Source organism: Cucumis sativus, chromosome 6 (genome assembly GCF_000004075.3).
Source record: "Cucumis sativus cultivar 9930 chromosome 6, Cucumber_9930_V3, whole genome shotgun sequence".
Classification (NCBI taxonomy): Eukaryota; Viridiplantae; Streptophyta; class Magnoliopsida; order Cucurbitales; family Cucurbitaceae; genus Cucumis; species Cucumis sativus.
Window position 1 is genome coordinate 15799647 of NC_026660.2, and position 26641 is coordinate 15826287.

The window sequence follows — 26641 nt, forward strand, 5'->3', positions numbered from 1 at the left end:
GGACACTCCAAACACTACCTTAAACGAATAGCTCAAGGCATGAGTTGAAATTCTGGGAGTCCTAAAAGAACACTAATTCGTCGCACAGACAAGATGAAAAATAACGTAGACTTGAAGCGTCATGATGTGGAGTATGCAGTTGGCGATATGGTCTTCCTGAAGATTAGGCCCTATAGACAGATCTCATTACGACAAAAGAAAAATGAGAAACTATCCCCCAAGTTCTTTGGGCCTTATACGATTGTGGAACGCATCATACTGGTTGCGTATAAGCTAGAGTTGCCAGCATCATGTCACGTCCCGCGAAACGACCCCACTTTTTGCGCCAAAAAGTGCTATAAGACTCCCAAAAGAATGCCAAAGGGAAGCCAAGCACACTCAAGCAACAACCCGATCCGGCCATGTGACAGCCCACATGTGCCCACGACACATGCCCATGACATTGGCATGTGCCCACAGAAGGCAGCCCACGAGCCCCGCATGCATGTCGTGACACGTGCCCACGACAACCCCATGTGCGTGTACGGACGCACACCTCATAGGCGCGGACACCAGACAAGGCGTCAGGCACCAACGCCACCCAGACAACCCATGTGCACCGACAGCTGCACATGGCACGGCGGCCAACCCACCAGGCGCGCACACAGGCGCCCACGCCCATCAGACGGCCGCCCATGCCAGACACGGCATGGCGCGCGCGGCCCCATGCGCGCGTGCCCAGCATGCGCACGACCATGCGCGTGCGACCCTGCATCCGCACGCCCCACGCCCCGAAGCGCCGAGAAGCTTCCAGAAGAATGGGGAAGGCGCGCGACACTTCGCGAGGCGCGCGCCCAGCGCCGCGAAGAAGGACACCGCGCGCGCGCGCAGAAGGCCCCAGACACGCCCCTGTGCGTGCTGCTCCGCCCATGCTCGGTCTAGACAGCCCCAGAAGCTTCTAGAACGCCCGAGACAGTACCAGAATGTGCCAGAATGGTCTGGACACGCCCGAGAAGGCCCTGGAACATGCTGGAACGTGCTGGACAAAGCTAGAACGTGCTAGAAGGCTACAATGACGGTCTGGAAGTGTCATGAAAGGTCTAGTCCTCTCTAGAATGTTCTAGGCTTCCTTGTAATGTACTAAACCCTCTTGTATCATCTAGAATATTCCTTGGCCGACCTTATGAGGCCTAGGTCGGTTTGGCAAGGTTATAAATACTTGTAAGGGCCCTCATTTGTAAAGAAGAAGGAAACCAATAAGAGAAAGGGTTCTCTTAAGCTCTCTCAACTTCTCACTCACTCTCTTGCCAACCCATTGTGATTTCTAAGTGCCTTAGGTGCACTAATCATCTTCCGCTGCATTATCATTGAGGTTATTCATAGTGCTTGGTGCACTAACCTCTTGTTAAGGCTTACTTGGCTAACGGGGACGACATAGTCAAGCCAAGTGCCGCACGGTTGGTTAGCTTCAGATCCTAACCACGTGACAGGTGGTATCAGAGCGTGTTCGTTCGGAGGGACATACTCTTAATCGTTGGTATCAAGTACACGATACCGAGGGACCGGGATTCAAGACCCCTAGTTCTTGAAACGTTGTCGAGGTGTATCGGAACAACGGTGTGAGGACCTAGGTACGCCTTATCGCTTTACCCTATTTATTGACTCGAATGGGATCCAGGGAAGGATACGAGTCACCGATTGAGCAAGTCGTTGAAGGGCCAACGACACGTGGACGTGCTGCACAACGTTCCCCATCCCGACAGAACAAGGCAACAACATCGACAACTCGGGATGTTGTCGAAGAACGATTTGCGACCTTGGAGGGAAAATTGGAGGAAGTGCAGGAGAAATTAGGCGAGACGAGCGAGTTGATGGAGGAGCTACTTGTGGATCATGCCGAGGTCTCAAAAATCACTAAGGCTATGATTGAAGAACTTAGAGGCTCTCATGGCAAGGACATCCACGACCTCATTGTGGAGGTAACCAACATGCGCAAGTTCATGGAAGAGGAGCTCCATGCATTGCGTAAGGACGTCGACGAGGTACGTGCCGAATGTCTATCTAGACATAATACTAAATGAAAAGTGGTTCTACAGATTCAAAGAAGGCAATAGAAATCACTCATTTTAATATCATTTAATATTTCATCAACAACCTATAGAGTTTATTAATCTTTTTCTTTCCTACTAAAGAAGCTCTAATTTATTACTCTAGGAATGGTCCTTTCTAACTTATATACAGGTAACAAAAAATAAATTGAAGAAATACTCTGAGCTTTTCCATTTAGAAATCCCAATGAGCAAAGACTAAAGTCTTCCCGGGATTCTTAGGATGCCAAACTCCTCTCATTGGATAGACATCAATATATCTTAGATGAGAAGCTACCTTGAATAGCCTTGCTTCCTCAGCATATAAACATAAATATATTTGTTGTATTCAATCAAAAATAAAAGATAAGCTTGTTCTGAAACCAATTCCAAAAATCTCTTCGAAAATATGCTGGGAGAGTTGTTGTTGTTTAAATACTTGGTCCTTCGAAGGTTGGAATTACAATGTAACTTTTCACATATTCATGAAAAGTTATGATTCTTATTATGAAAGAATGAAACTTCGAACTAGTTCCTAAAGGTAGTACTTTTAGCTGATGTGGCAATTTGGATCAGCCATGTACGGTTGCATTCCTCAATGTGAGTGATAATCAAACCCAAACTACCTCAAAGGAATTATTTTGTACAGTAACTCCATCTTTACCAACTTGCGACATAAAACTATCTAGGGTTCATGGGTTGGGGTAAGAAAACTTTTGGACCCAACCCACCAAGTCTTTTTATCATTAAGTTTTCTTCATTTTTATGTCAATTGGCATGTATTTTATAAGCTTTGAGAGAAGAAACTTAATATAAATGTATACTTGGTCAGAACCCCGTCATTTAGCCTCAATTTTCACAATGTAGAGGTATAGAATTCAGAGAGGTTATTTTATTTTCTTAAAATTACTCCCCAACTGTTAATCTATGATTAACTTTTGCTATAAAAAATTAGTCCTTATATCCCTCTTCTAGAAATTTGACAAACATATTAATCAGGCGCCTTTTTCTGAAAAATAATTGTTCATATATTTTTTTTTGAAACAGAGACAACCCTTTTTATTAAAGATGTAAGTAAAAAAGAGACTAATGCTCAAACTATAGGAGAATTATACTAAGAGCGAAAAGAATGACCAAAACAAAAGTACAGACAAATTGAACAAAACAATCAAAATCCTGAGAAAACAATAGAAAACTGAGAACAAAGCGAACTTAAAACCTTTCAACAAGAAGCCCAAAATCAGCTGAAAATTGCAGACTAAAAACTTCAAACTAGATGGAAGGAAACACCAAGGGAGAGCTAACAACAATGCAGCTTTGTTGAAAAAAATATCCCTCCCAAGTCATCCTTCGATCTTGAGTGAGTGACTAGAACCAGAATATTTCATAAGAACTTTAGAGGGCCAAAATAATAAAAGCATTCGTCGAACCTCATGTGATCCACTAAAACAAACCTAAAAGATAATTGGCTGAAAAACCAAGATCAAGTTATTCTATACTCAAACCAAAGTAGTTCCACATTGCTCAACAATTGACTTCAAGCGATCTGGAACTTCACATTGTCGAGCTTGTGAGGGAAATAAAGAGACTTGTTTCTCAGTAATTAAATCCTCCCTTGTCTGAAAGCGGTATTAAGATCAGATTCTAGAGGATCCTTAATCGACTGATCAATGTTTACAATGAGTAGTGGAGGCACTTTTGATTCAGATTTTACCGAAGGAGCTCAAGGTATCGTGCAATGTGATCGATTTTCTTGGGACACATAAATAAATCTAACGCCAATTGAAACATAAGGACTAGTATTTGGAGCATGATATTTCTTCCTATCTCTACATGTAAAGATCACAAGAAAAATAAGAATTTCACAAAATAACAGAAAACAAAATTAGACAAAATCAGGGCATGGCCGAGGATGAGATTAGAGATGAAGCGATGATTAGTATTTATTGAAAATGGGAGAAAAGTAGAATGTCAAACCAATCCAAGAACATACCTCACAAATCTTCGGATAGACGATCGTGGTCAAAGCAGTGGTTATGGTCGAGGATGAGATTAGGGATGAAAGGATGTTACGAAAGGTATATCAACAAGAAGAATAAACAAATTTAAAAGGTAAAATATGTGAACTTAAATTGAAAGTTATATTGAAAGGTTTGTAGTTTAGATACCTCTTTTCACGTTTGGTTCATGCACCTCTTCCTCCTTTTCCCCATACCTAAATTGAATGGTTTGTATCTTAGAGACCTTTCATCTTACTTCTTCTAATTTTAACCAATTTCGATCATTATATATTTTGAAGTTCTTATAAATGGTCTCATGTATTGATTAAGGAGAGAAGAGATTGGTATGGTAGATATATAATAACACTTATCTTCTTTCATATAAAATTTTTAAGTGCATTCTTAAAGACAAAACTACATGTTAGAAAGTCTTCAATTATTATGCCTTAGCATTTTTTACTCGTTTATAAATAGAAGAAAACCAATGTTATATGGAAGTCCAGTTTGCATATCAACTAAAAGTTAAGGAAGGGTTGTATGTTTTTAGTGTTATTTGATCCAAAGAACCCCAAAATATACATTCAAATGAGAGCAAAGTAATAAATATTATATAGTTGTGTGTGAGATAAGAGAAGAGCAACAAAAAAGAGTAAAACATAGAAAGCATTGGGAGTTGAAATAAAATATTTGATAAAACTACAAAGTAAGCAGATTGAACTGATACAAGAACCGACATGTCGTTCCAAAAGGATTACAAAAAACACATCATAATCATATCGCAAGATGCAAAGCATTTATTCAATCTCCATAATAATATCTACAAAGGGCTACGCCAAAACACTTCAAAGCTCAAACAAAAAAACCATTTTAAAATATTACACACACCAATAACCAACATGTCGAACAGAACACTTTACGTTACGTTCATACCATCTGACTGAACTTCTGCTCATTCAACGACATGTCGTCCATCATCCAAACATCCAAATCAACTCGTTCGAACTCCCCATTTCCACCGAGTTCACTCGCTTGTTGCTCCTCGCTATCCAGACCCAAGAACGATCTCAAACTCGCCAACTCCTCGCCGTAGTACAACTCCTCGCTGTCACACGAACTATCCGCACGTGTACACGGAGGCGAACCGGTGGTGTTCAAGCCACTCGGAGTAAACTCGGGGACGACGCACTGCATTTTTACCGGAGTTTGACGCTGAGCCGCGAGCGACGGCGGCGCTGGAGCAAAGTTGAGCTTCGCCTTTTCTCCTCGGATCCGCTTGGCAGCTTCATCGTATGCTCTGGCCGCTTCCTCCGCGGTGTTGAAAGTGCCGAGCCAAACTCGAACTCCTTTTCGTGGGTCCCGAATCTCCGCCGCCCATTTTCCCCACGGCCGTTGCCGGATTCCTCTGTATATATTCTTCCGAGCTTTTCGAGTCTTCTCCACCGCCACCGCCTCCGCCGCCGTAGATCGGTTTCTTTTCTTAGGCGTCTCAGTTTTCACTACAAATCAGTCACACTTCATATACCCATGACCATTGAAATTTTCATTCCCTTCTCTAATATTTTATTTTAAAAGACTATAGCTAAACTAGAAGCAATAAATGAATAGAAGTAGCGAGACTAAGAATCGTATTACTTTTAAAGTTAATTGAATAAAATATAAACAAATCGATCTTCATCGTTATTCCTTCCTTGCAAATACGTAGAATAATATAATATAGAGAGAACTTTTAGGAATCAAACGAAATGAAAACAATTATAAAAAATGGAGAATGGGAAGAACATGAACGTACCAGAGGAATAATTGAGGCCGAGGAGATCGGAGAAAGGGTCGATATGGGACCAAAGAGATTCATTTGTTAAGCTTACAATAACGAGTTCGGCTTTTTCTCTATAAAATCAGAGATAATGGCACCACCGCACATTTTTCTCTCTAATATAATTCCTCCAACGTAATAAAGAGGTTTTGGAGAACCCTTCATACAATGTTATTTATAGACGATCTTAATGGGCCTTCATTTTGGGCCCTACAATGGTGCCTGCTTATTGGGCTTACTACCAGGTCCACTACACATAATCACACTTTAACGGGTAATGATGAGAGAAATAATAATTAAAGATATAGCAAGTTTTAAAAAAATTGCAAATATAGTACGGCTATCGTTGATAGATTTGTATGACTGATAGACTCATATGATTTATCGGTGATAGACCAATTTTTATAACATGGTCTATCAATGATAGAGTCTATCATCCATAGAATTTGACAAATTTTGCTTTATTTATAAATTTTTAAAAAAGTTGCTATATAGTTAATTATTTTAAATTTAATTACTAAATTTGCAACTATCTCTTTTATTTTTCCTCTCTTTTTATAGGTTCAAATAGTGTTTTTTATGTTTTTTATGTTTTTTTTGTTTTACTTTTACAAATTCACAACATACCTACCAAATCAAACTTCATAGAATAAATAAACGAATACGTAAACTTATCTGTCTTTTTTTCCTCACATATTTTTAAAAGACTACGTAAAACTTGTCGATCTTCACTGACAAATTTAAAAGGTAAAATATGTGAACTTATCGATTCTACTATCATATTTACGTAAGAGCCATTAGGACTAATAGAGGCACGTGCTCTCTTCACACTATAGATTTTTGTATTTTAATATTAATTTGGAAATATTAGACTTGAAGTCACGACTTGATGGTTATGCCCAGTCTCACAATTACGAGGAGGTGACTTCAAGTTCACATTTTTTATCTTTTATTTTTGTTAAGAATGAAAACCTAATAAATATACAAATCAAACCCTTCATTTTTTTTGAATGAGTTATAAATTAAAGAATATATATATTAAAAGATAAATATGAAAAACTAAATGCTCAAACATCACCGTGAACATTTTGAAAGTTGCAAGAAAAAGATAGTGAATATCTCACTAAAATGAAAATTACTAAATTTAAATTTTAAAATAACAAAATTTATTTGAATAACTTAAGATTTTTTTTATAATAATACTCTGCTAAATCAACAATATACATATATATTTGTATAACTAAAAATAAATACTTAACAGTTTAAACTTTATAATAATTTAGTTTTCAATCATAAAAGTACTCCAATAAAGAAGGATCAACACGGCATTACAAGAAATGTGTTTTTAGGAGAATAGGCAAATAGATTAGAGCATTCCAACATGTTGAAGGAACCAATAATATGGTTGGGTGTAGCCTTCACTTTACTACTATATTTAATAACTCTCCTTCCATTGGTAACTTCAACAACATTGAAGTTAACATCTTCTTGCACTTTCTCTTTGAAACCCAACAAAATTCCTAAAACATGAGTGTATATGACAAAAACTAATTAGGGTGCAGATTAAACTATCAAAATTGATTTATTATCTCTTTTCATAATACATACTTTCTTCGAAAAAGTAATTAAATAGGGTTGATTTGAAGAATGCTATTAATCACAATTGTTGTAAATAAAAACGGTAATTATGAAAGAAAAGGAAGCATCATGAATAGATTCTTTACTTTATGACGGTGGCCGTACAGTCTGGCGGTTTTGAAAGGCGTGAAAAGGCTGTTTCTTTCTTACAAAAGCGGGGGACGTATCTTTACACGTGGCACCATTTAAATGGTTTTATGGGATGAACGTACGTCGGTATAATTATTTTAATATTTCTTTTAAACAGTTCGTGGGAGGAAGCAAAATGGTATTTTATTTATTTATTTTTGCATATTTTAACCTTTTTTTCTTTTAGTTAATAATAATTATTAATTAACTAATTAAAGCATATGCATATGTAGTCTTATGAAATCAGACATCTCGTCTACAAAATATAAATTGAACATGAACACGTTAATAATAGTAAGAGATAAAAGTTTGTATCGAGTTTGATGTTATAATTAAAATAACACAATTGCTAAAATATAAAATAGGCATCAGATATAATTGAGTAAGAAGAGGTTGAAGGAAGATGAGAAAAGTGTGGCAGTGGACAACTTGATGAACTCATGACATAATCATATCCTTTGAAACTGTGAAACCAAGAAAATAAGATGATGAGTTGCATTAGCAACAGCTGCCTTTAAGTTTTATTTGTTTGTTTGTTTACTATTATTATTATTTGGGAGTATACGAAAGAAAGACAAAAAAGTCACCAATAGAACACTTCGACTATGCTTTCAGAAAGAATGTGTTTGATGTTAATCCATTTATTTTTTATATCTTTACATTATGTTTCATTTTCATATTCTATTATTAAGAACAATTAAATTTTCAATGGGTTAATTTTTAAAGTTTTATAAACTTAAACTTAAAAAATTGTCAAACCTGTTGGGCTTATTTCACCCTTGAAGTCCAGCCCATTAGGTCAACTTTACTATGAAATTAACTAATGTACAATGCAATTAAAAAGAAAAGTAGTAAAGTAGTGACGGTAAGACAGTGAAAAAAGAAAGAAAAATAAAATAAATGTGATTCGTATTTCAGTCTTTTGGGGATCGATTGGTGGTCCAATCAAGCTGAAATTTTGACTGGTGTATTCTTGGCACGAGGTTCTTCATTCTGGATAGTGGAGATTTTGTTTGGAGCTATCTACAATTAGATTCTAGTTGATAGTTGACTACCACATATTGTGAGATTTTTCCTTTTTTCTTTCATTGTCATTTTGTTTGTTGTCGGGATTGTTATTCTCGAGATACTTGCCTCTAGTTGTGACTAGGGAGAACTTTGTTGTACCCATTAAAGATTATAGTGAAGATTTTGACTTCGGTCCGTGGTTTTTTACTCCTCACGTTATACTTTGATTATTATTATTATTATTGAGTAGTGTTCTATGAGGTTCACACAAGAGTGTGATAATTGATCCAAGGCGAAGGTGTTTATCCCAACAAAGTGATTAATTGGGATTTAATTGGAATTGCCTTGTGTTGAATATTGATACTAGCTCAGCTAAGATGGTTACCCTTAATGGGTCAAATTATCAAGTATCGAAAAGAAAAATGGAAGACATTGTTTGTAAATGACTTGCACCTTCCTGTTTTTTCTGATGAGAAGCCTGACGACAAAACTGATAAAGAATGGGAATTATGTCATAGGAAAGTGTGTGGGTTTATGAGGCTATGGGTAGAAGATAACTTTCTAAACCATATTTGTGAAGAAACTCATGCGCGAACTATGTGGAATAAACTTGAATCGCTATGTGCCCCTAAAACTCGTAATAATAAAATGTTTTTTATTAAACAGATGATGGAGTTAAAGTATCAAGATGGAGCGCCTATGTTAGATCACTTGAATACATTTCAAGGTATTTTGAATCAACTATCTAGAATGAATATCAAGTTTGAGGATGAGATACATGGGTTATGGGTGCTTGGTACATTGTCGGACTCGTGGAAAATATTTAGAACTTTCTTATCGAACTCAGCCTCAAATGGTGTACTAAGTATGGACCTAGTAAAAAGTAACGTGTTGAACAAGGAGATGAGAAGAAAGTCTCAAAGTTCTTCTTCACAATCAGATGTTATGGTTACTGAAAAGAGGGGGAGGAGTAAAAGTAAGAGTCCGAGAGGTAATAACAGAAGCAAAAGCAGGAGTGACCAGTTTGCAAATGTTGAGTGTCACTATTGCCATGAAGAAGGCATATAAAGAAGTATTGTCGAAAATTGAAAAGAGACAGTAAAAATCATAAGGGCAAGGAAAAGAATAATGATGATGATAGTGATGCTGATACAATCACTGTAGCCACTGAAGATTTTTACATCTTGTTTGATGGTGATGTTGTAAATTTGCGACACAACATAGCAGTTGGGTGATTGATAGTGGTGCATCAGTTTGTGCTACTTCGAAAAGGGAATTTTTTGCATCCTATACTCCTGGTGATTTTGGCAGTGTTAGGATGGGTAATGACGGATCAACAAATATAGTTGGCATCGAAGATGTACACTTGAAGAACAGAAATGGTTCTAGGCTGATTTTGAAAAATGTGAAACATATTCCTGATATTCGCATGAACTTGATTTCTACAGGTAAGCTTGATGATGAAGGTTTCTGCAATACCTTCGACAATGACATATGGAAGCACTAAAGGTTCAATGGTTATACCAAAGGGACAAAAATTTTCTTCACTGTACTACATGGATGCAAAAATCATGGAGTCTGATATAAATACAGTGAATGATGAAGCAAATGTTGAGCTTTGGCATAAGAGACTTAGCCATATAAGTGAGAAGGGTTTAAAGATTTTAACCAAGAAAAATCATCTTCCTGATTTAAAGAGTACGCCTCTAAAACGATGTCTTCATTGTTTGGCAGGAAAGCATACGAGAGTTACCTTTAAATCATCTCAACATTTAAGGAAGCCAAATTTACTAAAGTTAGTACATTCTGATGTGTGTGGTCCCATGAAAACAAAGTCTCTTGGGGTTGCTTTGTATTTTGTGACATTTACTGATGATCATTCAAGGAAAATATGGGTTTACACCTTGAAGACTAAAGATCAAGTGTTGCAAGCGTTTAAACAGTTTCATGCTTTTGTTGAGAGAAAAACTGGTGAAAAGCTCAAGTGTGTTAGAACTGATAGTGGATGTGAGTATTGTGGACCTTTTGATGAATATTGTAGAAATCATGACATTCGACATCAAAAGGCACCTCCTAAGACCCCGCAGTTAAATGGAATTGCTGAAAGATTGAACAAAACATTGGTTGAGAGAGTGAGATGCTTATTATCTAAATCACAGTTGCCACAATCATTTTGGGGTGAAGCTTTAAATACAGTTGTATATGTTTTCAATCTCACACCATGTGTTCCTTTGGGATCAGAAGTTCCAAAAATAATATGGTCAGGTAAGGATATATCTTACAGTCACCTACGTGTCTTTGGCTGTAAAGCTTTTGTTCATGTACCTAAAGATGAGAGATCAAAGCTTGATGCAAAAACCAAAGCATGTGTGTTTCTTGGTTATGGCCAAGATGAGTTTGGTTATAGATTATATGATCCAACTAAGAAAAAGCTTATAAGAAGTCGAGATGTTGTATTTGTTGAAGACTAAACAATAGCAGACATTGAGAAAATAGATGAACCAAAGTCTAAGCATAGTGATAATCTAATTGATTTGAGTTCAACCTCTTTGACACAACATTCTACACAGATAGAAGATGAGGTTCAAAATGAACAGTTTTCTGATACATATGAGAGTTTAAGCAGGTTGGGACAGAGGATAGTGTTCAAGAACAGTTAGCTGAAACAGTTGTTCCTACAGATGTTTCGCTCAGGAGATCTATCAGAGATCGACGTCCGTCAACAAGATATTCACCTAATGAATCTTTGCTATTGACTGACGGGTGAGAACCTGAGAGTTATGAAGAGGCTATAGAGGATGAGCACAAAAATGAGTGGAACGATGCAATGAAAGATGAGATGGAATCTTTACATGCAAACCACACCTTTGAGCTTGTTAAGTTGCCTAAAGAAAAAACTGCACTAAAAAATAAGTGGATTTACAAAATTAAACATGAAGAACATACCTCAAAGCCACGTTACAAAGCAAGATTGGTTGTCAAAGGGTTCAGTCAAAAGAAAGGTATCGACTTTGATGAAATTTTTGCTCCAGTTGTCAAGATGTCCTCCATACGTGTTGTTCTGGGTTTGGCAGCCAGTCTTGACTTAGAGGTTGAGCAGATGGATGTTAAAACTGCTTTTCTTCATGGGGATTTAGACAAAGAAATCTATATGGAACAACCAAAGGGTTTTGAGTAGAAAGGAAAAGGGCATCTGATGTGTAAATTGAAGAAAAGTCTCTATGGATTGAAACAGGCACCGAGACAGTGGTACAAGAAGTTTAAGTCAGTTATGGGAGAGAAGGCTATAGAAAAACTACTTCTGCTCACTGTGTTTTTGTCCAGAAATTTTATAATGATGATTTTGTTATATTATTAATCTACGTTTATGACATTTTGATTGTTGGTAGGAATGTTTCGAGAATGGATAACTTGAAGAAACAATTGAGCAAATCATTTGCCATGAAGGTTTTGGGACCAGCAAAGAAAGTTCTTGGAATTCGAATAGTTTGAGATAAAGCATCCAAGAAGTTATACATGTCACAGGAGCAATACATAGAGAAAGTACTTGAACGTTTCAAGATGAGTCAATCAAAATTAGTTAGTTCTCCTTTACCCAGTCACTTCAAACTGATCAGTAAACAAAGCCCTTCTACAGATAAAGTTTAGGGTTTAGGGTTTAGAAAAGGAGGATATGAGTAAGGTCCCGTATGCTTCAGCAGTTGGAAGCCTAATGTATGTCATGGTATGTACTAGACCTGATATTGCTCATGCTGTTGGAGTTGTTAGTCGTTTTATGTTCAATCTAGGAAAACAACGTTGGGAGGCAGTCAAGTGCATCATGAGATATTTGAGAGGTACTTCCATTTTGAAGCTCACATTTGAGGATGGAAAGCCAGTACTTGCTGGGTATACTGATTCAGATATGGCAGGGGACTTAGACAGCAGAAAGTCTACTTTTGGTTACTTGATGACATTTGCAGGTGGTGCAGTGTCCTGGCAGTCAAGGTTGCAGAAATGTGTTGCCCTTTCTACAAAGAGATGTTGTGGATGAAGTGCTTTGTACAAGAGTTTGACTTCAAGCAACAACACTGTGACAATCAGAGTGTTATTCACCTTGGTAAGAATGCTTCATTTCATTCCAGAACAAAGCATATTGATGTGAGATATCACTAGCTTAGAGATGCTTTAAATGATGAATTGTTTGAGCTTGAGAAGATACACACGGATCATAATGGATCTAATATGTTGACAAAGAATCTACCAAGTCGAAGCTTGAGTTTTGTCGTTTCACGGTGGGAATGACAAATTCATTCTCAAAGTGAAATAGGAGGAGATTTGTTGGGCTTATTTCACTTGAAGCTCAGCCCATTAGGTTAATTTTATTATGAAATTAACTAATGAACAATACAATGAAAAAGAAAAGTAGTGATGGCAAGATGGCAAGATGGTGGGAAAAGAAAGAAACATAAAATAAATGTGGTTCGTATTTCAGCCTTTTAGAGATCGATTCTTGGTCCAATCAAGCTGAAATTTTGACCGTGTATTCTTGGCACGAGGTTCTTCATTCTGGACGGTGGAGACTTTGTTTGGAGCTATCTACGGTTAGATTCTGGTTGATAGTTGGCTACCACATATTGTGAGATTTTTCATTTTTTCTTTCATTGTCATTGTTGTTTGTTGCCGGGATTGTTATTCTCGAGATACTTGCCTCTAGTTGTGACTATGGAGAACTTTGTTGTACCCATTAAAGATTATAGTGAAGATTTTGACTTCGGTCCGTGGTTTTTCACTCCTCACGTTGAGGGGATTTTTCCACGTGTCCATATACTTTTATTATTATTATTATTATTAATAATTGATCCAAGGTGAAGGTGTTTATCCCAACAAAACGACACAAAAATAGCTATAAAACAAAACAATGAGAGAGTGAAGATATAGCAATAAAAGGACAGTGATAAAAAAACAACAAAAATGATGTAGATTAAAAAATGAACCATACTCTTTTCAAATTTAATTTGAACTCTTCAAAAATTAAGATATGGACATAATATCAAAATCCTAATTGTTCATAGATCATTCAAATACAAAACTAAATGATTGAATTATTAGTTAAATTTCATCATATCAATTGGTAATTAATGAGAGTTCACATCCAAGGAACAGTTCAATCATTCCCTATGGCTTCTTTTTAATCTCTGGACCTATTGCTAATGAAATAAAGAAAATCCAGATACAACTTACTAAATATTTCTATTCAATTCATTTAGATGCTACATTTATATATATATATATATATGATTCCTTGATCTAAATGCATTGAGGACTGACATAAAACTCATACTTGATGAATATTTGGAATGTTGATAAGTAAAGATTCTAAACTCTCCTAGATTCGTCATGCATTAAGGAGTCGATAAACCTTCACATTTTAAAGCATCCATCAACCAATGTTGCTCTGATTAAACTGGACTGGATTTGTCAAGAGATCTCCAACACCACTTTGAGCTCTATTTTGACAATCTATGGAGGGTGGTGGATGCATTGGATCACTCTACTCTTGACTCCAGTTCTATGTCTAAATCAGCTCCCACATCAACTTGCCCAGTTTCTCAGTGTCTACCATACCGTGAAGGACTACGATTGTTTTGTTGTGTAACATTATGCCTAAACTGTGGTCTTGGGATGACCTTTCCATCAATAAACAAATCACCTGAAATTAACATGAATGATTCATACAAGCAAAACGAGCATTTGACTTGAGATAACAACTGATTTCAATTTATATCAATTTGATCAAGTTGAAATGGGATCACCTCCGTAATCTTTGTTCGGAACATCTTGATATGAATCTGGAAAAACCCATCGAACACCTGGCAATTCTGTTTCATACGGAATGAAAAAGCTCAAATCAGTTGCCAATTCTATATTTTACATAAGCTAAAGCGAAATTATCAATAACTAACGAAAATCACAAATGTGAAACCTTCACAGTTGTAACACAAGAACATTCAAACTAAAACCAGGTCAATTCTGAAGCAAACTTGGAAATAGAAAGAAAAAGATCACAAGCCATTCAAATATTATCTAGGAAGTTGCATCAAACGAATTGCGTGGTTGAGCTAAAAAAGTACTCTTTCTATCTTTAAATTTAATCCAAACACTAGCTAGTAGACACATTTCCAATATCTATAAGATGAAAAAAAAATTGATTCACATCACAAGACTCATTAGTGTTGTCAAACATTCATGGTGGTAACACACATATTATCAAACAAAAACTCAAGTCCATTCTACAGCAAACTTCAAAATAATTGGGAAAATTTCTTAGCGCTGTATTGGGTTTTGAAAACTAAGTTTATAAACGGTATCATTCTTTGTTTGCTATCTACTTTTAATAGTGTTTTCAAAATGCATAGTTTTGGCAACTAATTAAAGTAGTTTCTTAAAATACTTGTTCTACGTTTTAGAATTTGGCTGAAAATTCAAATTCAAATGGTAACCATGGTAGTAAAAACAAACATAACTTCAAAAAACAAAATGGTTACGAAATGGATGCTTTTATCTTGTTTTGTGAGAACTTTCATCAAACACACTGCACGCTTGAGCTCAAAAGTACACTTTGAATGTTCACATTTAATCCAAATAATCAACACAATGCAATAGATACATGATGAATCAAGGTTACTTATTCTAATCACAACACGAATAAGCAAAAAAACAATGAAGTATTACCTTTCATTTTCCGAGAAAGCTCTTCCGAAATCAATGCACCAAATCCAGTATACGTGGTAGTACAAACTGAGTATATTTTCTCCTTCGCCTCTTCCTCACTGAAAAATCAGAAGAAAGCAAAAATCCTAAAATAACTAAAGAATAAAATCCGTGTTAAAACGATTTGTCTTCAATCCGATACCTTCCGACAACAGCGGCCAGAGTTTTGACATAAGAATTAACCATCTCTTCCTCCGATGGTTTCGGGTCATTAGGAAAATCCAGCACTATCAGCCAGTGCTCGTAATCGCAGCCATCGTAGGGTATTGAATCTTTTGGAGGTCGCTTGCTCGAATTAGGAGAAGGATCGTTGAGTAGAGAGGATTCGGATTCCGAAGCCTTGCATCGAATAGGAAGATTAAATGAATTAGGGGTTATTTGAACCTGTCTGTTGAGGAGAGGAAAAGCGAAACGCAGGCGAGAAGAAATAGGAGATGGAAGTAAGAAGGAAGAAGAAGATGATGAAGATGAAGAGAGGCTTCGGCTAAGAACAGTGAATAATGTGCGCCGAGTGGCTGAGGACGCCATTGTTGAAAGCAGTAGGGTCTCTGATGAGTTGGGATTTAAGAGAGGTCTGGGAAAATGAAGGAAAGTACACTATACGTCGTCGTTTTCGACATATAAAACTGTTCTTCTCTTACAAAATCTCTCTCAATTTTCAAAATAAAAACGTTCATATTCGTTAATTCAAGATATTTACACAAATTTAAAGTTACAAAAATATTTTTAAAATGTAAAAAGGGAATTTAGAATTAATTTTGGATCTACTAAATCATGAAATTATTCATTTTGAAAAATGGTAATATAAAAAAATGTATAGAGAGTAAAAAGTTATTCTACTATAAAGCAAATTATTGAGATAAAAGTTTGCTAACCATTAAAATTCCAAGGGATAAATGCTTCTTTGTTTTGTTCAGTAAAACACTACTTTCCTTTAAAAGCTTTTAAATTCTATCATCTGAAGCCATGGTCCAAAAATTTGACAAGTCAAAAATAAATTATAAAGTTTATCACTAATAAATTTTTAGCAAAAAGTCCGCCCAATTTCTTAAGTTCCTGCTTTCAGAACAACCCGAAAGTGAAGATGGCGAAGATTCAGAATCGAACCATAATTTTTTCAAATTTATAGTTTGAATCATTAAAAAATTCAGATATTGTCACAACATCACTAACTTAGAATCTTTAAAATCAAAGTCCCCAGAATTCATAGATCATATAAACTAAAAAATATATATACACATTTTTTAAAAAGCATCCATCAATCAGTGTTGCTCCGATTAAACTCGCCTGGATTTGTCGAGAAATCTCCAATACCACTTTGAACTCTATTTTGACCATCCATGGAGGGTGGTGGCTGCATTGGATCACTCTGATTTTGACCCCAGTTCTGTCTCTGAATCGGTTGTCTCCGATCAACTTGCATAGTTTCTCGCCGTCTATCATACCGTGGACGAGGCCTGTTTCTACCAGGTTGTTGTGGCCTATCATGGTACCTATATTGCGGTCTTGGGATGACCTTTCCATCAATAAACAAGTCACCTGAAATTAACACAAATGATTCATAAAAGCAAAATAAGCATCTGACTTCAGATATCAAGGCGTTTCAATGTATATCAATTCAATCGAGTTAAAGGCGCAATCACCTCCGTAATCTTTGTTCGGAACGTCAAGATATGAATCTGGTAAAACCCATAGAACACCTGGCAATTCTGTTTCATCCAGAATGAAAAGCTTAGATCAGATGCCAATTCTATATACAAAGGCTAAAGCAAAAGTATCAATCAATAACACAAATCATAAATGACAAACCTTCACAGTTGTAAAACAAAAATGACCAAACTAAAATCGGGTTGATTCTGAAGAAAACTTGAAAATAGAAAGGAAAAATCCTAAGCAATTCAAATATTATCTAGGAAGCTTCATAAAAAGCATCACGTTCTTGAGCTAAATAAGCACTCTTTCACTCTTCAATTTTAATCCAAAAAACTAAACACAGATTTGATTCATATCACAAGACTCGTTAATTTTGTTGTTTACAAAAGGCTGCTTTATACAACAAAGTACAAAGGATCACAACATAATACAAATGCCAAGCCTTCATGGTGGTAATACAGATATTATCAAACTAAAACTCGAGTCAATATACAGCAAACTTCAAAATAGATGGGAAAATTTCTTAGGCCTCCATTTGGGTTTTGAAATTAAGCTTATAAACACTACTTCTACTTATTGTTGTCTTTTTTGCTATCTAATTCTTAGTGGTGTTTTCAAAATACGTAGTTTTGGTGACTAATTGGAGTAGTTTCTTAAAAGACTTGCACTTCATTTTAGACTTTGGCTGAGAATTCAAACTCAAATGGTAACCATGGTAAAGAAATGGTAGGAAGAGAATGATAATCTAAGAAATGCAGACATGACACTTAGACACTCCCATATCGAACACTTGTTAGTGAGCCAAAATGTGTTAGACATGCATAAAATACATATGGAGCAGAGTAAAAGAACACAGATTTATGACAATAATACTAAAAACACACACACATGTATGCATAAAACACTCGTTGAGCATACATAGAACTAATTTCTATCTTTTAAGCATGTAATGCATTAACCTTGTTATGGCATGCCCTAGACTTTTAAGAAATGACTTATTGCCATGTATCCATGTCTTGTATCCCTATTAGTGCTTTTCGAAACATAATTTTCAAAAACTAAATGAATGAATTCGTTTTATCTAATTTTTTAGAACTTTGATCAAACACATTGAGTGCTTGAGCTGCTCAAAACTACACTTTCAATCTTCAATTGTAGTCCAAATACTCAACACAATTCCAATATCTACAACGAGAATAAATCAGATTCCCAAGGCTCCTCAATCTAATCATAACACGAATAAGCCATGAAACTATTACCTTTCACTTTGTAAGAAAGCTCTTCCGAAATCAATGCACCAAACCCAGTATACGTAGTTGTACTAACCGAGTATATTTTCTTCTTCGCCTCTTCCTCACTGAAAATCAGAAAAAAAACGAAAACCCTAAAATAACTAAAGAACAAAAGCCGTTTTATAATAATTTGTTTTCAATCCGATACCTTCCAACAACAGCAGCTAGAGTTTTGACATAAGTATTAACCATCTCTTCCTCCGATGGTTTCGGGTCATTAGGAAACTCCAGCACTATCAGCCAGTGCTCGTAATCGCAGCCATCGAGAAGTATCGTCTCTTTCGGAGGTCGATTGCTCCAATTAGGAGACGGGTCGTTGAGTGGAGAGTAGCCGGATCCGGAAGCCTTGAATCGAATTGGAAGATTGAATGATGCAGGGATTATTTGATCCTGTCTGTTGAGGAGAGGAAAAGCAAATCGCAGGCGAGAAGAAATAGGAGGAGATGGAAGTAAAAAGGAAGAAGAAGATGATGAAGATGAAGAAATGCTTCGGCTAAGAACAGTGAATAACGTGCGCCGAGTAGCTGAGGACGCCATTGTTGAGAGCTTGACGGTAGCTGAATGAGACAGTAGGGTTTTTGGTCGATGAGATTTTAGAGAGGTTTGGGGAAATGAAGGACGGTACAGTATACGGCGACGTTTTAGGAATATAAACAAAAAAAAATATAGATTTAGACCATCAATAGTCTATTAACTACGTGATTATATCAACTTAAATTGTAAATTTAGCAATTAGATTTAAAATAATTAAAGATATAGCAACATTTTAAAAAATTTGCAAACATAGCAAAATTTGACAAATTCTGTCAATGATATGAGTCTATCAACGATAGACCATGTTGCAAATATTGGTCTATCACTGATAGATTATAGGAAGTGTATCAGCGATGTTATATTTGTAATTTTTTTAAAATTTTGCTATATCCTTAATTAAAATGATTATTCATTCCAATTTTGTATTATTTTTTAGTAAAATAATTTTTTTAAAAAAATTATATAAGAGTGAGTGAGATTATAGGAATTGTTTAATTATATTTATAGACACTGAACTTGTTACATATATTATATATTATTAGATGAAAATTGCATACGAGGACAAAAACATTTATAAAAATATATAGTCTATAACACCTATTTTTATCATATTAGGAATATGAAAAAATTAGTGATATTAAATAGTTATAGAGTTATCCATTTTTAAATTTACAATTTAAAAAATGCATGACATGAGTTTATTATCATAATTTTTTGTTGCTACTTTTTCAAGTGTCCCCTTTTCAAATATTCGATTTGTCTTGCAAACTAAATCGTCTTCAACCTCGAACCAACATTGGTTTCTTAAAAAATGGACTATTTTGATGCTTTAATGTTCATTTACACTTGTTAACTTTTACGACTTCTCTTTTAAACAAAACCTCGAAGAGCTCAACTTTTATAATTGCAAACCGTAATTATAGCACCAAATTTGAAGAATGTTACTGCAATTTGCTTTTAAAAATTGAAGTAAAAAAAAAACTGATTTGCTTTATAACTCTGTAGAGAGAGGATTTCATAACGAGTAGTTCAAAACATGCATAATTTTTTATAATACTGAAGAGCCCAAGAAACAACATAACCAAAGCTATAGTTAAGTACTCATACATATACTTTATACATACATACATACATATATATATAGTGCAGTTAAATATATACTCAACTGCAGGCTCGTAGTTACCTAAATTTGTTTATTTATGTATTACAAGCATCCATCCCTTTACTTTTAGATCAGAAAAGCAAAGCTATTTCCGTTTTGCATACGAACGCCAAGTTGTTATCACGATCCCGCCGCGGGTTTTGGCCAAATGATCAGAAGTCACCACTGCCCCCTGTTTCTCTTTCGTCTTCGAAGGTGGTTGCTCGGCCACCTTACGCGGTGGCTGCATCTGAGCTGGCCTCATCTCCGTTGCCGCCACTACCCTTCTACCGCCCGTTGTCGAGGCTCGACCGAAGAATTTGTCAATCAGTTTGAATCCTTCAATCCCAATCCGCGCCAGGTTAGCATCAGTATCTATAATTTCTCTCTCTCTCCTACCCATAATTCCCGAAGATTAAGAAAAAAAAAGGAATTTGTTTTGGAATGGGTTGTGAAGCTTCGTTTGGTTTTTGGTGCATTATATAGTAGTTTTGGTGGCCCCCATAGCAGTAATTTAAAAATGGTAATAAAAGAATTAGGCCGAGGAATGAACTCTTGATGGGAATTTGATTGAATTTCTTTATAATAACAATGTTTCTTTTTTCTCTTTTTCAAAAGTGATTTAGGGTTGGAAGAAATCAATTAAATGTTTTAAGCTTTCATAACCTATTAATTTATCCATTTATTAGACTTCGTTAAAAATTGTATATTAATTTAGACATTTCAATTAATTGATAAAATTGTAAGTTTTTTAAAGTAAAATACAGAGAGTTTGAAATGATTAAAATTATAATGCGATATTTATATTTAAGCATGGTGATTGAAATGAATATTATGTTAGGCATTATAAAATTAGTCATATATATGGGGAAAGGGATTGGGAATATTTAGGGGTAACTTTTAGCTGTTTTTAAAGATTAATTAAGTTATTAAAAACTGATTTTTAGAGGAATGATTAATAATTTATTACAACAACGTAACATAGCATTAAACTTGTTTTATAATAAACACTAAAAAGGGTGTTCAAAAGGAATTTTGCAAATTGTTCTAAAGGAAGATAAAGATACTTTTAGATTGTAAAAAAAAATGATTAAAGAAACAATTAGGATTAAGATTAGGAAGATATTTGGTTTGTTAGAGAGTAAAATAATGGATTTTAATTTCGTTAAAGGGATTAGGAATATTTGGGGGTGACTTTCTAGGGATGTTATTTGTTTTATTTTTTTATAATATAAAATATAGTTTTGGAGCACTTAAGATATATATATACACAGAGGAGTATTTTAAAAAATAGAAGCAACATATTTAGAAAATGAAAAAAGTCACATGTCCAAAAAAATTCTCAAAATGCTTAAATTTAGTTTTTTTTTTTCTTTATTAGATTATTAGATGATCATTTAAATTTTGTTGTCATGTAGAGAGAGAATTTCAGGGCGAGAGTAGTTCAAAACAAACATAAGATTTTTGTCACGATATTTTATATTTGTCACACAATTTAAACAACCACATAACATTTTTTTAAAAAAATAGATATTGTATATTTGGTACACAATTTTTAACCAAATAATTGTTTGAAAAAAATTAATTACAGAAAAATAGAAAATGACCATTGAAAGAAGAAGAAAAAAGACTGCAGAGGAGAAGAAAGACGATGAAAAGTAAAAATATTGTCGAAGATCATAAGGAATAGAGAATAGATGAAAAATATATAAAACATGACATGAATAAATCGAAAAGAAGATGAAAAAATCGGAAAGAAGAGAAAAATCAAAATTGAAAAATCGTTATAAACTAGTAAGGGCAAATGTGAAATTTTGAAAAAGAAAAATTAGCATTAATAGGTTTTTCTTAAATTGTTATATAAGATATAAATATTTGGTCGTTTTATTCTATTTATGAAAATTAACTATATATATATATATACATTTTGCTAAATTATATATGTTTTAAACATATAAGTCGAAATAAACATAACTCAATTATTTGATTTATAACCTAAGTTAATCTTGATTGTGGAGCTTTATCGGCCCGATAAACTCAAGTTGTAGACTTCCACCTATAGACAGAAAAACCCAACTTTTATAAATGTAAGTTTTTGTGCCAATGATTGATTAGATTATCAAATAATTATAAAATAGAACGGGAAAAAATCTTGATAAACCTTTTCTATAAATACATCATTATAACCTAAATCTTAGCTTTAACGTACTCTCACTTTTCAACTTAAGCATTGGAATATGTATGACAATTACTGTATGTGCATTTCAATTTAATTAGTACTTCATTAATAAATGTCACAATTTTTCGATTAAGACAACAAATTTTATTTAAATTTAATTTTTAAGATTCACGATATTTTGTTTTTCTTTTATTAAATACTCAGGTGTTTAAGACTTATTAATTAAATTAAAATGATTATGAAATTTGGAATTGTAAACTTCAATTATAATAGTACGATAAATCATAAAATTCAATGTTATAAGTTCCATTAATTTTTAAAACATTTTGATATATGTATAAAAACTAAATTGAAATTATTATCAAACAGATTCTAAATTAATAATTTTTTAAGGGGTTTATAGAAAAAGAAAAAAAGCAGTGTGGAATTGAAGTTTCGTAGTGAGTAGAAAAAAAAGGTGAGTCTTCCATTCAATGTTCAAATTGGGTCGGCAAAGGTTCGTTCTTTTTGTCTCTTTTTTCTCAAAGGAATAATAATCCTTTTGGTGTTTAAAGACGTCATAGTGGTGACGACCACACTCATTTTGCTCTCTATTTTCTAGATTTTCCACCATATATTTAGTTATATCATTTTATTTTTTATTATCTCTCACTTACTTTCAACTCATTTCTATAGATCTACTGTCTGTCATCTTTAATGATATATGTCGTTCGCTATGTATGTTCATCGCGATCTTTGTTCAGATCCACGATCCAACGTTCCGTCCATAATATGAATATGTTAGAATTGCACAAGAAGTTTTGTTTAAAGAAAAGCACCTTGACATCCAATCTTGCTAAACAATTTGACGTTGTTCTTGTGAGCATTGATCCACCCAATAGAGCATCAAACACTTTTTGTAAGAATTGTAAGCTCCCTGGTCATAAATTTATTGATTGTCCTAAAATAAAGATTCCTTCATATATGAAAACTAAAAAAAATACAGTTAAGAAAAGAATATACAGAATAATATCGATTAAAGATACTCTAAATGTCCAATAATATATTTGGTTAATTTTTCAAAAGTTTTGATTTGGTTCACATAATCATTCCTCACAATAGTTTGTTATTATTGATTGATTTTTTAAAAGTGTGTATGCTTTAATTTGTTTTTTTAAATTCATTTGTGATTGTCTTCATCTAGTTGCCCATTGGTAAGAGGTATTAGAAATTTGAATCATTCGCTTCCACGTCTTGTATTAAACTAAAAGAAAAAATTATTTGTAACAAAAAGACAATATGTAATACTTCGAAGATTTATATATGTCATTGAATAAAAACTCGTAGATTAGTATGAATGCAATAAAATCACGTATGGATTATTTGACATATATATGGATACGTACTCACGTGCCTAGCTAGGATGATTTTTTTTCTTTGTTTACTTTTTCACATGTACGGAAAGGGAGATGGATGGTATCCAAAAAGAGTATAAATATATACATAGATAATTTATGTATGGGAATAGCTTTATTCGTATTTATCCATGGGGTGTTAGACAATGAAATAGGTATTTTTTTTATATATATACACATTAGACAAGAAGAAAATGAATCAATTATATTTAATTTCAAAGTAATTTAGAACAATTTACTACGAAAATACTCTTCAAATTCATTATCTCAATTTTATAATAATAATAATAATTATTGATGATTGCTTGATAAAAAAAAATAGTCAAAACGAGACTATCTAAATTAGCTTTATCGCTGAGTTGTTTGTGTTTTTTCGAATTTTTCAAATATTGTAATTCATGTTTAATTAATTAATTAATTAAAGCATTTAAATGAGATCGTTCATTTTACTTTATAAAGTATTTGAAGCGACTAAAATGTAGATCTAACAATTGAGTGTAAAAGGAAATATTATCCAATAATAAATTCTTAAAATATATAATGAAAAATATTTGATCCAATAATGGAATTTTAGAGTAAAACAATAGGGTAAATCAGTATTTTCATGAACATATTCGTTCAAGAAAATGAATTTTATTGTGTGGGTTTTAGATATGTGAATAATTTTGTTGACTAATTAGGATTAATTCCAGTATTTTCTTGGCTTGTCAAAACTATTTATTTTCTTTTTATTTAGAGCAGCAAAATAAATGAAAGATTCTTCCAATTAATTTGTGATATATATGGGATTGTTGATGAGTTGAAATTCACACCCAAAATTCTCTTGACCAACAAAAAAAACCCATCTCAAGTTTAAAAGCTTTCATATTCTCACTAAGTTAATTAAAACTTTTAAATGTCAAGAATTAGGAAAAGTTTTTATTCCTTGTAGAGAATAAAAAGAAATCAATTGTTGTTGGTTTACAAGCAACACTAAACTAATAAACATTGAATTACATGTATGTTAAAAATGTTGTAATTAAAATTTTAATTTATGAATTTTGTGCTATTAGAATATTGAAGTTTGAAAAAACTTTCGATTTTAGGTGGGAGGTATGTTATTGATATATATAAGTTTTCTCGTAAGAAAAAGAATAATTAATTTATTAGATGTAAAATTAAATTTCCCTTTAATGAAATCAAATATTGAATAGGTTAATTATTTATTATTCTATTAAACATAACCTTTAAAATTAAAGAATTTGTTGACATGAAATTGAATATTTAAAATATAATAAACATAAATTAAAAAGTTAAATTTACACTTTTTTTTTACCGACCATGTATATAGTCAACATAATTGATAGAGTAATAAGTAAGTATATAACCAACATGAATTCATGTCACACTTACATGAACCGGAGACTGTAGGTCTCAAATTCAATTTCTTCTTATACCCTAGTTATATTATAATATTTTTTTAAAAAAATCAAATATATATAATCATTGAATAAGAAATTTCGAGAGCAATCACAAGTTGCCACATCATTTATTAAATTAATGGTGAAAAGTGCAAATAATTGAATTTGGAACTAATTAAAAAATTGATATGTATCCCAAATTCAAATTGAAAATATAAATTGGTTAATTTCGATAATGACCCATGTTTTCATCATAACCGTTAGATCAAATTAATTACTTTGGTTCAATTAAATATTATTTACTTGGACTATGTTCAGTTAATTCTGATTGAAGCTCCTTTGAAAATACAAGTTTTCTTCCAATACTTTAACTTCAAGAACATCACATGCTCCGCTTCATACAAATCAAGCGTAAGCAAAATCAAATTCTAGAAATCGAACCGTATCGCATCAAATTAACGAAAATACAACATCAACTCTAGTTCAACTCCACTAATCAAATTTCTCATGAAATTTCGTGCGAACAATAACTATTCAAAAATTGTAAATATATCAAAGTTTATTACGATGGATTAAACGATACGCGTTTAGACTTTAATTGAATTTGAATTTGAGATTAGGTTATAATATTTAAATTCTTAAACTTTCCTCCAATTATGAACTTTTAGAAACGAATAGTTCAACAATTTAACTACATTTCAACCTTAGATAATATTACAAAAATACTTTAAAGTCTATGCATCCAATAGCTCCATATCATAATTCAAAACTTCTAAAAAATTAATGTATATAAATTCAAAATTTTGTATCTTATAAAACTTTTGACTGAATTAAAACACACAATAAAATTTTCAAAATCTTGAAACAACTGGATTTGTAATTTAACAGAAATAATATTATAACACAAAGCTATTGTCTAATTGATGTGTTTCTTTCTTTGTAGAGGAAGAGAAGAGATATACTGTTAGAGATTTCATAAGTAGTAAATCAAATATATTTCTTAACTTATTGATATACTACATAGCAAACCAAGAAAGCAAACTAGAGCTGTACTTTATGATATATATATACTATGACCACCAAGTAGTTCTAGTTTCTAGAGGTTGTACAAAGCTAAAATTCATTTTGCATACGGACGCCAAGTTGTTATCACGGTTCCGCCGCCATGTTTAGCCACTTGATCGGAGGTCACGGCGGCCACGGGTTTTTCCTTCCTTATCCTTGGAGGCTGCTCCGCCTTACGTGGTGGTTGCGGCAAAGCTGGCCTTGCCGTCTTCGCCGCCACCCGTCTCGCCCCTGTGGACGATGCTCGACCAAAGTATTCATCAATTATTTGGAACCCCTCTCTCCCAATCTTCGCCAGGTCACCACGAGAACCCCTAATTTCTCTTTCTCTCAGAAATCCCATGATTTTGGTAGGAAAAAAAGAGAGAGATATGTTATTCTTTATTGCTTGGTTGGGTTTGTGAAGCTTTCATCTTTGGTTTGCCTTGTTATATAGAGAATTAGGGAACTGAAGAAAGCTTTAAATTTTGGGCTAACTTGGGGCCCCTCCATATGGAAGAATAATATTATAATGAGATTTTCTTTGCCCTTTTTTATTTTTTGGGAATAAATAATGGAATGAGATTTTGTAAGAAA

General features: G+C 33.8%; 2 protein-coding genes and 1 pseudogene across 2 annotated transcripts; all 3 read right to left on the reverse strand.

Annotated features, from left to right (window-relative positions):
- Nucleotides 1–4716: 4716 nt before the first annotated feature.
- Nucleotides 4717–5987, reverse strand: LOC116404345 (annotated as a pseudogene).
- A 7731-nt stretch (nt 5988–13718) lies between these two features.
- On the reverse strand, nt 13719–16045 carry LOC116401626 (multiple organellar RNA editing factor 3, mitochondrial-like). Its single transcript, XM_004150447.3, has 4 exons — nt 15550–16045; nt 15369–15466; nt 14450–14515; nt 13719–14346 (listed from the first exon to the last, which is right to left on the reverse strand). The coding sequence occupies exons 1-4, from the start codon at nt 15933–15935 to the stop codon at nt 14246–14248; spliced, it is 651 nt and encodes a 216-aa protein (XP_004150495.3). The 5' UTR covers nt 15936–16045; the 3' UTR covers nt 13719–14245.
- Nucleotides 16046–16501: 456 nt separating this feature from the next.
- LOC101220078 (multiple organellar RNA editing factor 3, mitochondrial) lies at nt 16502–18980 on the reverse strand. The gene is made up of 4 exons (XM_004150448.3): nt 18501–18980; nt 18320–18417; nt 17051–17116; nt 16502–16946 (listed from the first exon to the last, which is right to left on the reverse strand). The coding sequence occupies exons 1-4, from the start codon at nt 18887–18889 to the stop codon at nt 16666–16668; spliced, it is 834 nt and encodes a 277-aa protein (XP_004150496.2). The 5' UTR covers nt 18890–18980; the 3' UTR covers nt 16502–16665.
- Between the last annotated feature and the right edge of the window lie 7661 nt (nt 18981–26641).